General features: G+C 42.9%; 1 protein-coding gene across 5 annotated transcripts in view; it reads right to left on the bottom strand.

The window, feature by feature from the left end:
- EGLN1 (egl-9 family hypoxia inducible factor 1) overlaps nt 1-12,731 on the bottom strand; it is a 58,966-nt gene extending 46,235 nt beyond the window's left edge. For 2 of the 5 annotated variants that reach the window (XR_010114824.1, XM_055234493.2), the window contains exon 1: nt 11,387-12,717. Coding sequence is in view for 4 of the 5 variants with exons in the window: in XM_055234493.2 (XP_055090468.1) it covers nt 11,387-12,277 (891 nt within the window). In the remaining variant the exon portion in view is untranslated. Of the gene's footprint in view, nt 1-11,386 lie in introns of all 5 variants that reach the window. The other 3 variants (XM_055234494.2, XM_055234496.2, XM_063614013.1) reach the window with 3 other exon arrangements.
- Nucleotides 12,732-15,806: the final 3,075 nt, after the last annotated feature.

Raw genomic sequence — 15,806 nt, forward strand, 5'->3', positions numbered from 1 at the left:
TCTTTAACAAATCCTAATAGCTGAAATCATGATTGTTGTTATTACTATTGTGTTATTTGTTACAGTTACAGCTAATACTAATTGAGCACTGATTATCTGTTGAGTATTTATTTTCTCATCTGTCCTCAAATAGACCTACTGGATTAGGTACTATTACTAACTCCTATCATACTGATGAGGAAATTAATGCTTTAGTTGTTAGAAAATGTGTCTAAAATCAGAGAGCAATTAAGCAGCAGAAGAAGAGTTTCAACACAGGCAAACTAGTTTAAGAACTTGTGCTTCCATGAGTGCATAAGATAACCCAGGGGGGAAAAAAGTGTAGACTAGAGGAAAAAAAAAGAGAAGACAAACCACAGATCATAAAGAATAGTAACATTTAAGGGGCAGACACAGCCAAGGAAGAACTGACGTAAGAACTGGTATTTATACTCTTGTATGATTCCTTATACGTATGGAATGGAAAGTCACCTAGTGACTTGCTTCTTGCAAAAGAATATAGCACAGGTGATGGGATGTCACTTCCATCATCAGATTACAAGACTGGGACTTCAGTCTTGCCAGCAGACACTATTGCCTTTTTGGCTTCCATACTTTATTGAAGAAAGCTGCCATGTTAGGGAAGCCCACGTGGCAAGAAACTGAAGCCCTCAGTCCAACAACCTGCCAAGAACTTAATGCTGCCAATAACCACTGAGTGAGGCTAGAAGCAGATCCTTCCCCATTCAAGCCTTAGAAGGAGACCACAGACCCTCACCAATGTCCTGACTGCAGCCTGTGAGAAATAGTGAGGCAGAAGATGCAGCTGGACTAAGCCCAATTCCTTGTCTACAGAAAGTTTGACATAATAAATGTGTGTTGTTCCAAGCTGCTAAACTTTGGAGTAATCTGTTATGTGGCAATAGATGACTAATACAAACTAAGAAGAAAAATCTAGAAATATAGATGTTCAAGTTCCTTCTACAAACACATCTTCTGACAGTCATGAGCAGAAAGTGAACTGAGCTTTAGGAAAAAAAACTACCATTGTAAGTTGAGGAAAAAAGAAAACTGAAAAATATGAGGAAAAACAACTGAAAGGATAAGACCCAGGCTAGTAAATGGGTAGCCAAAGATTTTAAGGTGGGGTGGTTAACAGAGCTATTGAAGCAGTAAAAATACCTGTTCTGAGGGGTGGGGGGTGGGGAATCACTAAATTTTTTAGCTAAAAAGCAATTTTCAAGGCATCCATTTCAGAGTAGTCCTAACAGAAATCGGTAGAAGATATCACACAGGTAAAATATGTCTTGAGATAGAATAAAGGGTAATTATATAATAAGACTATAGAAGCCAAGCTCCTAGTCACCATTTATAGAGGAAAACTGGAAATATCAATATTAATAAGAAAAAATTCAGAGAGATGGTTAATACGGTTTGGCTCTGTGTCCTCACCCAAATCTCATCTTGAATTATAATCCCCATTGTCAGGGGAGGGACCTGGTGGGAGGTGACTGGATCATGGTGACAGTTTCCCCCATGCTGTTCTCATGATAGTGAGTTCTCACGAGATCTGATGTTAAAAGTGTTTAACAATTCTCCCCACCTCCTTCTGCCACGTAAGACACGCCTTGCTTCCCTTTTGCCTTCTGCCATAATTGTAAGTTTCCTGAGGCCTCCCCAGCCATGTGGAACTGTGAGTCAATTAAACTGCTTTGCTTTATAAATTACCCAGTCTCGGGTCTTTACAGCAGTGTGAAAACAGACAAACACAATGGTCAATCTTTTTATTCCCCAAACTCATGATTAGTCCTTTTCAATTTACTTCTTAGATTTGACATTTCCTATTAAGGTGTTATTACATAAAAATTAGCCTTAAATTGAATTGAGATGAGATTACAGGTTCCTGGGTTCTGGAGTTCATGTTTCACGTTCCTGGTTTTAATTTTTTTTTTTTTTGAGACAGAGTCTCACTGTCGCCCAGGCTGGAGTGCAATGGCGTGATCTCCGCTCACCGCAAGCTCCGCCTCCCGGGGTTCACGCCATTCTCCTGCCTCAGCCTCCCGAGTAGCTGGGACTACAGGCGCCTGCCACCTCGTAAAAATTATTTCATACCCAACAATCTAATGGTTACCCATACTTTTGTGACCCTCTCTCACTTTAGAATCAAAAGCAAGGCTTCCTATGCTTAAAAGTCCTGGATAGTAGGCTGGGCATCGTGGCTCATGCCTGTAATCCCAGCACTTTGGGAGGCCGAGGCGGGCGGATCACGAGGTCAGGAGTTCAAGATCAGCCTGGCCAACATAGTGAAACCCTGTCTCTACTAAAAATACAAAAAAATTAGCCAGGTGTGGTGGTGGGCACCTGTAGTCCCAGCTACTCAGGAGGCTAAGGGAGGAGAATCACTTGAATCACTTGAACCCAGAAGGCAGAGGTTGCATTGAACCAAGACCACGCCATTGCACTCCAGCCTGGGTGACAGAGTGAGACTCCATCTCAAAAAAAAAAAAAAAAAAAAAGGGCCTGGATAGTACATTCTGATTTTAATAGTATCAGTATCATATTTGGTACTTTTATTTGCAATTCCAATGCCAGGCTCCACATCAAGGGGATGAAAGGCTCATATATCACTGATATCTTCACAGATCATCCAATACAGTCCCTAAGCTATCAGTAACTTTCTTCTTCTTCACTACTTTAGGAAACTATCATATAGTCACGTGTATCGTACAGTCATGTATTGGTAAGTCAGTGGAACTATTTTTGATATTTTACGGTCATTCCATTCTTCCCAATTTTCTGTAACAGTTTTATTTTCAACAGTAGGTTTAAATGAAGATGTTTTATTTCTGACTTCATTTTGACATTGAATCTAAATCTATGCTTCCCTTATGTTGAACCATTCAATTTTCTCTAATGTTTCCCTAAAGTTCAAACTTTGTATATTTCTTTTTACGTGGATTCACAAGCCATCCTGAATGAGTGGTTCATGCAAGGAAGCACAGATATAGACAACACTAAAAGTGTTGCAAGGTTTCCTGCAATAATTCCTGTAGGCGGTTCCAGTGGTACAGCTGATAAGAGCATACTGCACAAAGAAACCGTAAAACCTCTAGAGAACAAAGGATGGGGCTAGAAGGTCAACAGTAGTAGTACCTAGCACAGCCAATTTGAACGAATGTGAAAATTCAGAGCATGTAACTTTTTTCTTATTGTTTGGCTGGGAAATAAGTGTCAGCAAGCTATCATAAATGGCAACACTGAAAAAGTGGGGGCAAGAGAAGAAAGGCAGAAGAGTTAGGTCAGAATAAAACAATAATTTCCTCCCAATCGCTCAAGCCAAAACCCTTTAAGTCATTCATGACTTTCATACCCCACATCTAATGTATCAGCAAATCTCATTTGATTCTACTTTCAAAACATATCCAGAATATATTCTACACAAACTGATCTCATTTCCTATCCCACTACATCAATTACATATCCTTTACTCCTTCTACTATAACCACAGTGGTTTCCTTGCTGTTTTCTGTTTGTTTTTTTGAGACAGTCTCACCCTGCTGCCCAGGTTGGAGTGTGGTGGCATGACCTTGGCTCACTGCAACCTCCACCTCCTGGGTTCAAGTAATTCTCCTGCCTCAGCCTCCAGAGTAGCTGGGACTACAGGCAGATGCCATCACGCCTGGCTAATTTTTGTATTTTTAGTAGAGATGGGGTTTCGCCATGTTGGCCAGGCTGGTCTCAAACTCCTGACCTCAAGTGATCCGCCCACCTCGACCTCCCGAAGTGCCGTGCTTGCTGTTTTCTGAACACACCAAACACATTTCAAGTTAGGGCCTCTGTATTTGCTATTTAATACCATTCCTCAGAATGCTCCTCTTCCACATACCCACATAACTAATTTCCCACTTCATTCAAGTCACTATTTAAATGTCACCTTATTTTATCAGTCTTATCTAAAAGAGTACTCCCTAGTCACTGTCCTTACCTTACTTACTCTCCATCTTAATATTTACCACCAAACACGCCATGTATTACTTGTACATCTGTTTATTGACTGTCCCTCCCCACCCCTCACTTCCTCCAACTAGAAGATAAGGTCCCTGAGAAGGGGGGCTTTTTGTTGTTGTTCAGGACACCCTAGCTCCTAGAACAGGGCCTGTATGTGGAGGGTACTCAACATTTGTTGAATGAACAAATGAGTGAAAATAGTATCAAAACAGGACTCAGAAAATACAACAAAGGGTAAAGAGTACATGTATTTTTGCTTTGGTAAAGAAATGGGACCTGGGACACTGAATAAGAAAAATGAGAATTCCAAACTCATGAAAACTTTATGGTGATCTCAAGTCAACAGATACTGTCCAAGCTCTTCAGAAATGAAACTAATTGTAAATTGGTTATGGAAAAATGTGATTATGAAGTACAAACGTGGCAGAAAAGTCGAGTTTTGACTAAGAAATAAGGCATGAAATAAACTGTTGTAAGAGAAGATTTTGGTTAACCGTCTATATCAATTTTTTTAGAAGAGATTTAGCTGAAATAAAAGGCAAAGACAAGCTCTGAAAATGGGCTTAGTAAATTATCTGAATGCCATCATGTAGTCACAGACAATGTTCCAAGTGTGGAAACGAGGGCACAGTAGAAAAGAAGGTGGAATGTAAGCACGGAAGTAAAATCTAAGAAACAGAAACTGCCCAAGAATGTGCTAGAATAAAAGGGAGACTGAAATAGTTGGGGTAGCTTTAAAGGCCTAAAGTGAAAAATTAAACAAAAACAACTAAGCTGATAACATCAATCCAAAGGCATACCAGAAAGGCACAGGCTTCAGAAAACATGGAAGAAGAACAAAGATTTCAAGCCTGATGGGAGAAAAAAGGGAAAGTAAAACAGAAGTAAACTGTAAATCAGAAACACAGAGTAGGAAGACAGCTCCTACTAAAGAAACAAGAGAGGGTAGGCCTACTTCAGGGCAAACGGCTTTAAATAGTATCAGACGAAAGACAGATGGATAAAGAACATTTAAGGAAATTAGGTAGGAGAAAAAATTAAACTAGAATGTCAGATAAGCCAACAGGTAGAATGATAGAAGCAAAAGGGAGAAGAAAGTCTCGAATGTTCAAGCATATACTCAAAAATGGCAGAGGCCCAGTGCGATGGCTCATACCTGTAATCCCAGCACTTTTTTTTTTTTTTTTTTGAGACGGTCTCGATGTTACCCAGGCTAGATGAAGGGCAGTGGCGCAATCACAGTTCACTGCAACCTCTACCTCCCAGGCTCAAGCGATCCTCCCACCTCAGCCCCTCAAGAAGCTAGGACTACAGACATGTGCCACCATGCCTGGTTAATTTTTGTATTATTTTTAGAGATGGGTTTCACCATATTGCGCCCTGGTCTGGAACTCCTGGGCTCAAGCAAATCCGCCCACCCTGGCCTCCCAAAGTGCTAGGATTACAGGCATGAGCCAGCACTTTGGGAGACACCAAGGCAGGAGGATCATTTGAGGCCAACAGTTCTAGACCAGCCTGGACAACATAAGGAGACCCCGTCTCTACGAAAAAATTTAAGAAATTATCCGGGTGTGGTGGCACATGCCTGTAGTCCCAGCTACTACGGAGACTCAAGTGGGAGGACTGCTTGAGCCCAGGAGCTTGAGGCTGCAGTGAGCCATAACTGCACCACTGCACTCCAGCCTGGGCAAGTTAGACCCTGTCCTTTAAAAAAAAAAAAAAAAAGCATAAAGTATGCCAAAATTAGTTAAGTAGAAATATGCATAAAGTTACAGATATGAATGAACTGAATCAAAGGTCTGTTGACTTTGTCACCAGCTCTATGACCTTGAACAAGTTAATCTTTCTGGGACTTTTTTCTCATAAAAAAAATGTTATTTCTTCTCTTTTAAAAAAAATATGTGTAAATGCAGGAAAAGTGGTTAGGTAAAAAAATGGGTGATCATTCTAAGCCCTTTTTTCTCCAGTTTATGGGAGGGGAATGAGACAGGGAAAGCACAGAACTCTTAAAAGAAAGAACCGGAAAGACAGCAAATTTTTAAAATGGGAGAATTGATAGCTAAGAACAGTTCTGCATAGCGCTTTACCATCTAAAAGGTGCTTTACATGAAGCATTATATGTTCACCTCACAACAAGCCTGAGAAGCTAAAAAGACAGGTATCACTGGACACCATTTTATAAACGGAGCAACTGACGAGTCAAGAGATTAAGAAACTGGACTAAAGACACAGAAACCACAGCAGACCCAGGATCCAACCCAGATCTAATGGCAGAACCAAATCCATTATCTTTCTTTTCTTTTTTTTTTTTGAGATGGAGTCTCGCTCTGTCGCTCGGGCTGGAGTGCAGTGGCACAATCTCGGCTCACTGCAACCTCTGCCTCCTGGGTTCAAGCGATTCTCCTACCTCAGCCTCCCAAGTAGCTGGGACTAAAGGCATGCAACACTTATTTGCAAAAATAAGCCCAGCTTATTTTTGTATTTTTAGTAGAGACAGGGTTTCACCATGTTGGTTAGCCAGGATGGTCTCGATCTCTCGACCTCGTGATCCGCCCGCCTCAGCCTCCCAAAGTGCTGGGGTAACAGGCGTGAGCCACCGCACCTGGCCTCTTTCTTTCTTAATAACTTTTTTTTTAATAGAGATGAGGTCTTGCCATGTTGCCCAGGCTGCTCTTGAATTCCTGGACTCAAGCTATCTTCCCACCTCAGCCTCCCAGTGTGTTGGGAATTACAGGCCTGAGTTACCACATGTGGCCCGGAATCCATTATCTTTCAAAGTTAAAATGATCTTCTATTATCATCTCCTCCTCCTCCACCTAATTAAGGATTTGCGAGTATTTTTGTGGATTATTAGGTAGTAGATAAGAATTACATCATACAAAAAAAAAAATTTTTTTTTTTTTTTTTTTTGAGACAGGGTTTTGTTCTATCACCTGGGCTCAAGCAATCCTCCCACCTGAGACCACGGGCTCGCACCACCATGCCTGGCTAATTTTTTAATTTTTTTAGAGACAAGGTCTCACCATTTGCCCAAGCTGGTCTTGAACTCCTGGGCTCAAGCGATCCTCCTGCCTCAGTCCCTCAAAATGCTGGGATTATAGGCGTGAGCCACTAAGCCCAGCCTAAAAAAATCTTTTAATGTAAAATAAAATTCCTTTAGAGGAGTTAGTTTACATGTAAACTACACATCAACTCACTATACAAAATGTTTTCGCACATAGTTGATCACAATCTATTAAGACTACCCTCTCAGTCCACATGTCCCTTATAGCTGGCAGAATTACTGAAGTTGTACTATTTTTAGCCTTTCTACATACAGAATAATTCACTTTTAACTTAAATTCTGACATAGTTATAAAATCATTAAACAAGTAACTTCAATTTGTGTATCCTGGATCCCAAGCATATAAAGAGAATGGCATAAGCAGACAAAGGTTTACTTATGTATTTAGGTTTAAATAACATAAGTTTATTTTCTCACGGTTCTAGAAGCTGAAAGTCTGAGATCAGGATGCCAGCATGGTCTGGTACTGATGAGGGCTCTCTTCCTGGGTCAGTTTCATTTTTAACATCTAAGAGGATTGTCACCACATCTGTTAGTGATAATAAAACAGAGGCATTTTCCTCATCCTATTCTTTGCTCTAAAAGCCATAATCAGCCAGACCTAACTAATTAACTACAGTAAGAGTGAAAAATCTTAGTAATATAATCTGCTGCTTATTAGTCCCAACCTATTTTATTACTCCTTTATGTATGTTTTAACGGAACAGATGAAGTTTTGGATTAAATTCCAAAAATATTATGTATATGATTCCAGTATTTCTATTTTAATGGGAAAATGTTTTCCTTCATAGTGGCTAAGAAACTCCAACAGAAAAGTTCAACATTTTCCCATGATCCTCACTCCTCTGCATTCCTCTTCCTCCTGTACCCCCAAGTCAAGGCACACTACTCTTCACAAAACAGCAGACCATGGTTTCTTTCTACTGGATATCACTGAGACTCTTCTTGATGAAAACAAGCATAAGCAAGGATATAGGATCAAAGGGCAGGGTAACGGCAAAAAGGGGAAAATCCCAAAAAGACCAGAGAAAGTGGAAACAGGAGCTTGGTTATATCAGTGGCTACAATTACATTTCTGTTTTTCTCCTGCATGACTTCATTTTTCCCTTGTGGTTCCTTTTTTAAAGTAGATGCAAAAACAGCGGCCAGATAAGCATGTTTGAAGTAGAAATTCAGGGGAAAACAAAGCCTACACTGAATGGGCCACAGACAATCATGTATCATCTGATTACCACGCCCTGACATAAAGAGCATGCAATATACATGATGTAAATAAAAAAGAACATCAGATTCTTAGTCAGAAAACCTGAATTTAAGTCCTAATATGCTGCAGAATTTCCATCAAGTGAACTAACTTTTCCTGAGTCCCACTTTTCTAATCTATAAAAAAAAAAGGGATACAACACCTGCCTACTGCTGTGAAAGTTGAAATGAGAAAAATACTACACATTTGCTGCATATAACTTTTAAAATCACTATAATGTTATGAAGGATAAAATTCTGAATTGAAGTCTCCCTCTGCAATCACAAAAAAAACCCGTATTCTGACATCTCAACAGTATACTGACAAGCACATAATTCAGGTGGATAAATACAAAAGTGGCTTTTAAGCCACTATCTGAAATAAACATTGTACAGTCACCTAATAAAAAGTTTTACACAGCCCAACCATAGAGTATGACTACTCACATATAAAGCTAGTGCTATTCACCCACTTTCAACAAAATATATGTATCAAATTGCAGTTCCAGCAGTGTGCTAAATAATCTACATCTCCTAATGTTCTACCTATAACTAGGGTAGTTAAAAAAGAGCATGGGTTTGATATCTGAATGACTTAAGTTTGAACACCAGCTAGAGTTATCGTAAGTGGTAGACCTTTGCCAAGTCTGAGCTGAAAATCCCTCAAATGTAAATTAGGAATAACACCACTCGCTTCATAGAATTAAGATTATTGTGGCCAGGTGAGGTGGCTCAAGTCTGTAACCACAGTACTTTCGGAGGGCAAGGCAGGAGGATCACCTGAGCCCAGGAGTTCAAGATCAAATCATCAGCAAGACCCTGACTTTACAAAAAAAATTTTTTTTTCATTTGGCCGAGCATGGTGGTGTGTGCCTACAGTCCCAGCTACAGGGAAGCTGAGATGCCAGGATAGCTTGAGCCCAGGAGGTGGAAGCTGCAGTGGGCCATACTTACACCCTTGTACTCCAGTCAGGGCGACAAAGGAAGACCCTGTCTCAAAAAAAAAATTACTTTGATTGTATCTGTATTGACCCTAATCTGATGCCTAACACACTGTGGTTGCTCAATATACGGTGGGTGGTTATTTTGATTGCCTTCTCATTTCCACAAAGCAAACACCCTTGTTTTTTAGGAATACTTAAATTACATGTTCAAACACGATTACCAAAACCTCTTTCAGCCAAGAAGTACAATGAAAAGGAATTCCTGAATATCATTTATAGATCCTCAAGTTGTGTCCCTAAAATCAATATAAGCAGATCAAATCCAAAGAGTTTAAAGGTCATCCCTCCTTCATCCTGTCCCTTATTACCTGCTAATATGTACAGTTAGGTGACTTAAAACCCCAACAGCTAGAACTCTTGAGGAAGGAGGTAGCTATTTCCTAATAGCATCCCTATGAGAAGCGTTTGCTCTAAGAGCCAGGCTGTCTGCTGTCCCTTCTCTAAGGACAGGTGAAAGCAGGAAGACAGAAGAAAAAAGAGGTCTCAGCTTAACTTGGAAAGCTAAATTAACTAAGGAAAGCAGATCAAGAAAGATTTGGGACATCTTCTTCAAGAATCCAATTTAAGCTTATGTCCCAACTATATACTTTGGTCAGTCTTCATAGCCCTATTCTCTCAAACTAATTTCTTTCCTGCTCTGGAGCTCAGGACTTTATGTTCAGATGTGATCCCTGACAACTTTCGCAAAAATATCAATGAAAATCTAGTGAAAGACCAAGGCTGAGATTTCATCAGATCCCTTTTCCTTCCAGTTTAATATTATTCAACTGTTCCTTTTTAAGACTACAAGAAATTAAGACTTGTGCCTTCATCCAGCAATGAAGTGGCAATACGTAAATCAGACTCCACATTGCATTTTTCCCCACAAAATTTTCATGTTTATAACTTTCTCACTGCCTACGTTCAGCCTTTCGGGCAGCCTGAGAATCACATGTAATGACTGTCAAAGTAGATGATCTGACACACACATACAAAAGAACCACTGGTTAGAGTCAGCGTGTGTGTACAAACATGCAACTGTGATGCTCTCCCAGGTCAATCTCTCAAAACCCACAAAATCAGAGACTGATGGTGGAGGAGGGTGGCCTGGGAGCAGCCACAAAGAAGAGATCAAGATCTGAGAAGTAAAATGAAAAAGCTGCAAGAGAGTTAGTTAAGGACGAAAGAGTCTACTGTTTATCATGAGGGAGGAAAGAGGGAATAGACTAGGTAGGAAGTGAAGAATCTGCGGAGGAAAAACCGCAACAGTAAAAACAAAAAGATCTCACCAAATTGGAAGGATAAATAAAACGAGCCCTCCTGCTCCAATTCCGTGTTGTTGTTTTGTTTTTTTTTTTTTCCAGGAAGTTACAAAACAGTTTTCAACAGAAGGATTACATGAACAAAGCAAATAAAGGAAACTTATGCTAAAAATGTAGCCTACCTACACTGAGAGGTCTGAAAACGGAAATACTTCTTTCCCCTTTTTGTAATGGGTTTCAAAACAGTAGGAACAGGGTGAGGGATAAGAGCTATAAGAGGGGGAGGGGAGTAGCCAAGCTCTTCCTGAATATAGTCTTTCGACTAAATGCTTATTTTAAATCTACCTTTTTGTGGTCAGCCGGCAAATTCATAACTGAACACAGCGTTTGACTCTCAATCAAAATATGAGGAGTGGTTCAGACACCATAGGAAATTGAAGAGCTTATGCAAACACAAGGCAGATGCAGAACCAGTCCTTGCTTTGGGTGGTACTCTAACACTCCTTCACTGTGTGGCTAAAACGCCACTAAGGTTTGAATTGTGACCAATAGTGGAATGGAAGAAAGAAAACAGGAAAGTTAAAGCGCCTACGTTTAGCCAAAAAACCATGCAATTAGCCGGAGAAGTTTGTGAACGGGCAGTAAGTGGAAAACAGTGGATACAAGGGGGCTAACTAGATAAACAGCTACTACAAATTCTGTCCGTCTTCCTTACGGGGAGCTACACAAGGAGGAGTGAGTCCCTTCTATACAGAGGAATGCTGCTTCTCAGCCTAGGCAGTTACAGTGGCAGGCAGGGGCTGCCCGCCGAGAATGGCCTGTCCAGCACAAACCCGCAGCACACTTACTTTCGTCCGGCCATTGATTTTGTAGCTGCCCAGCTTCCCGTTACAGTGGCGGATCAGGTCGTCCATGCTGCTCATGAGCAGCCCAATGGTTTCGCAGCCGGGCTCCTTGCCCTCGATCCAGGTGATCTTATCGCCTCGGATGTCCTTGGACGAGTCACTTTTCTGGCTGACCAGCTGCCCGTCCGTGAACTTCCCGGTGTCGTGCAGGGCGCGCACCTCGTCGCCGATCTGCTGTCCGGTCTCCTTGCCGAGGAAGTCGTCCACCACACAGATGCCGTGCTTGTTCATGCACGGCACGATGTACTCGAGCGCCAGCTTCAGCGCCGGCAGGGGCTTCGTCTGCCCGTTGGGCCGCAGGCCGCCGCCGGGGCTCAGCGCATCCCCGGGCGTGTTGCACGGGGGGTACAGGTTCGCCTTCTCCTGGAACAGCGATGAGCGGGCCGGCGGCTCCTCCTTCCCGAGCTCGGCTTCGGCAGCTACCGCCGAGCCCTGGCCGCCGGGGGCCGCACGAGACGGCGACGCGGCCGCCGCTGGGTCGGCCGGGGGCTTGGCCTTTGCTTTTCCCTTGGCCGCGTCCCCGGAGGCGTTGTCCCGGCGCGCCGCTGCCTTCCTGGGCTCCCGGGCCCCGGCCCTGGACGGCGGCGCTGCAGCCGGCGGCGCGGGGCCGGAGTGCTGGTGCGGGCCCACTCCGTGGCCGACGGCGCCCTCGCTGCCCTGGCACACGAGCTTGTGCTTCTTCCAGTCCTGACGCTGGTGCTCCTTGCAGCAGTAGAAGGAGCTGCGGCAACGGCTGCAGCGCAGCAGGTTCTCCATCTTCCCGCACAGCTCGCAGTACTGCCGGTCTCGCTCGCTCGGGCTCGGCCCGCCGGGCCCGCCGCTGTCATTGGCCATGGCGGCGGCGGCGACGGCGACGGCGGCGGCCGAGCAGGAGGGGTGGCGGCCGGACGGCCTTGCCTGAGGCTGGGGAGCGGGGAGAGAGATAGGGGCCGTTACTGCGCCATGCACCCGCTACCCTCGCCTCAGGGAGGCCGGCACCCCGCGCCCTCGGCCCGGCCGCTTCCGAGTCCTAAGCTCCGGCGCAGCGCCGGCGGCCGCCTCAGCGCCTCATCGCCGCCGAGGGCTGAGAGAACGCGGCCTGTGTGGCGAATGGCAACCTGGACTCAGGCGCGCGGACCTGGAGAGCGCAAGACCGGCCCCCTCGGCCGCCGCCGCCGCCTCAGCGTCCCGGGCGGCCCGGCCCAGGCTGTGAAGGAGCGCAGGGCATGCGGGCGCCACTCGCTCTGCGCGCTCTGCACGTACACCACGGCCCCGCGGCGACCCGGGCGGGCGGCGCGCGAGGGCGGAGGGGGCGGAGGGAGGGCCGGGGGGAGGGCCGAGGGGCGGGGGCCGCCTGCGCTCCTCCGCACTCGGCAGGGCCGGGCCTCGGCCTCGGAGCTGGGTAGCCCGCCCTCCCTCCGCCCGGGGCGGGACTGGGACGCCGAGAGGCCGGTGCGCTACCTCAACCCGCAGCGGCCTCCTCCGGGACGCCCAGGCGCAGGCCCGCGAGAGGCGGAAAGGCGTGGGGCAGCGCGGCAGCGCCTACACCTGCTGGGGGAGGGCGCCAGTCGCAAGCGGGTAGCGGAGCGAAGGCGGCGTAATCATGGCTGCGCTTCCTCCAGGCCGGCGCGGGGTGTGCGAGGCTCTTTCCAGTCAAGGTTGCAAGGTGGCTATTGCGATCCTCATTTTGCAGAGGAGGAAACGGAAATTCAGAGAAGTAAAGTAACTTGCCCAAGGTCACGCAGAACTGGGACTGAATCCAGGAACCAGTCTCCCAGATTCCAAGGCTGTTTTTTCCATTACACCATACAGCCTCTATTTCAAGAAGCCCTGAAATGGTTAAGAACAAAATAAGTATTACTATGGTGTTAATCCAATCTCTTGCGCCCCGTTTCGACCTAATTTAAAGGTAATGAAATTTGAGGGTTTTTAAAAAAATCAAAAACTCATTTTTAAAGCCTTTGAAATCCCGCCGAGTTCAAAACCCCATGAAAAAATTTTGGGCTACCAAGTTAAATGTAATAAATGCTCATTCCAATATCCAATTTAAACTGATGGGATTATTCCTGAAAAGTGAATTTTGGTGGTAAATGAGCAGTACTACATTAACGACTCTCACATTTATTTTTAATAGAATCTGTGCTGCGCGGATGAATACAATTCTTTGTTTTACAGAGCATAAAAACCTTACCAGAAATAAGCCAAAGATGTTTCTTTCTGCTGCTATTTGTCTTAAGAATTAAAAGGCCTGTGATTTAGAGTTTAACAATCTTTATCGAACACTACGTGGAAAGTGCGGTGCTAGGCTTGTGCATCACTTGAGTATACTGTAACTTCAGTCCTTGAAATACAGCCTTCCAAACTTAAAAAGCTGCAATATGTATTTCAAAAGCAGGATATAAGGAATTATTGTAAACCACATTGTAGAAGTTTAGAAAGAGGCTTGAATCCAAAAATATAAAACCTCTTCATCAAATATGCAGAATTTAAAACTGTTATAAAATTCTGCTGCATGCGTAAATGGCATTCTGGAGATCCAATCGAGTGAAAGAGGATGATAATTCCAATTAGCTTGTCCTTTGGGAAACTGAGATAAATATACTTACATCTTCAAATTTCAAACCGAACCAAAAATCCAAGTTTCTGTAAAGAATTTAGACCTGGACCTGTCTTATGTGTATCCTACTTTCCCAGAGCTTTATTAAATACAGTAAAATGTCATTGTTGCAGACATTACTAATTAGGCTGTTCAACAAATGTATTGAGAGTATACCATGTGCTAGACTATCCTTGACAAACAAATGAATTTGTCATACTACACTCAGAGACACATGGTCCAATGCAGGAGGCAGGTATGTAAACAAGGACAATCCAGAGTTCAGAGTTTCCTAAAAGAGGGACGAATAGGATGGAATGGGAACACAGAAAAAGAAATTGCTAGCTCTGCCATTTGCACTAATAAAATCCAGGCAAATTAATCGAGAAATTCTTAAAATGTAAAGGAGCTATCTCATGGCTTACAAAAATAAGCTTTTAAAACATTTTTCATACACATAAATTATGTAAAGTGTAATTTAAATACAAGTAGAGTCTAATACTTCTTAGGCTTCCTTTTACTATAGTAATTATACATGATGCTTAATTATTCACAAGAGCAGGAACTCATTCCACAAACACTTGATTCTTCCAACAATTTCTTTTAAATTTACTATTTCAGTCTATGGTGTGTCCACAAATTATTTACATCTCTATATGCTCTACTCATATATTTTCATTGAAGTTTACTTAAAAGAACAGATGTCCATATCAAAACCTTTATTAGCTTTCATGTTCCAATTAAGTATACAAAATCACAAATTGAACATGTATATCCTAAATATACTTAATCCATCAAATAGAACACTTGCAACACTTTAATGAATACAACAGGCAAATATAAAATACTGATTTCAAATAGTTCCAAAGATCCTTGATTTCAGGATTTTCACCTATTCATCAGGCTTAATAATCTGAACTAATTCCAAGTTAGTGAGTTTTCACCACACCATATGCTGGTGAACAATCTTGTCACCAACAAGATTCTGGAACTCTAGTAGCATTGTCGCAGCCGCCACTTACTCAGATGTTACAGAGAGACTTCAAAATGTCATGCAAGTATTTATTTAATTTATTTATTTACTTATTTAAACTTTAACGGAAGGCAGCACAAAAGAATTTATCTTATAAATACATGTGGTGCTTGCTATTATGTGCCCAATCTGTGTTCTAAGCATTTTAAAAATATTAACCAATTTAATCATCATACAATGCTATGAAATGGGTACTATTATTCTACCAATTTTACAGAAGGTGAAACAAATAGGGAGGCAATGAATGTCCCTCCCAATCCTTAATATTACATGATTAGGAGCACTAGGTGGGTTAACTAATACTCTGGGGCGAACAAAGGCTTGTGTCTCTCAAAGCCATTATTACAAATGTTTTTTCTGCCCCTAACCTAATCAAGAGCAACTGTTCTAGAAACTGAAGAATGAATTAAAGTAACAGTGCTTTCCTCTCCATATCATACCAACTTAGACAAAGCTAATTGACCACCTATTTGGCTTCCCTTTGCTCTTATGGCAGTACTTACTTAAGCTATAAAGCAGTAGCCACTGTGAACTGGCAAGAACTAAAAGAGGCAAAGCTTATGTTAACTACAAGAACAAAGTTGAAGGAGGAACTGAATTTAGAAAGGACTGTGTTGACTCTTGAGGAAAGCCCAGTGAACAAGAATCTGCCTTCCAAGGAGTAGCCCTATTTCTCCTTCAAAAATGTTTTTAAAAACACAACAGAGTATCTTTTCTGCTCAAGAAATCGAACATCTGATTGTTAACTAATGACC

The sequence above is a fragment of the Symphalangus syndactylus genome, chromosome 19, assembly GCF_028878055.3.
Source record: "Symphalangus syndactylus isolate Jambi chromosome 19, NHGRI_mSymSyn1-v2.1_pri, whole genome shotgun sequence".
Taxonomy (NCBI): Eukaryota; Metazoa; Chordata; class Mammalia; order Primates; family Hylobatidae; genus Symphalangus; species Symphalangus syndactylus.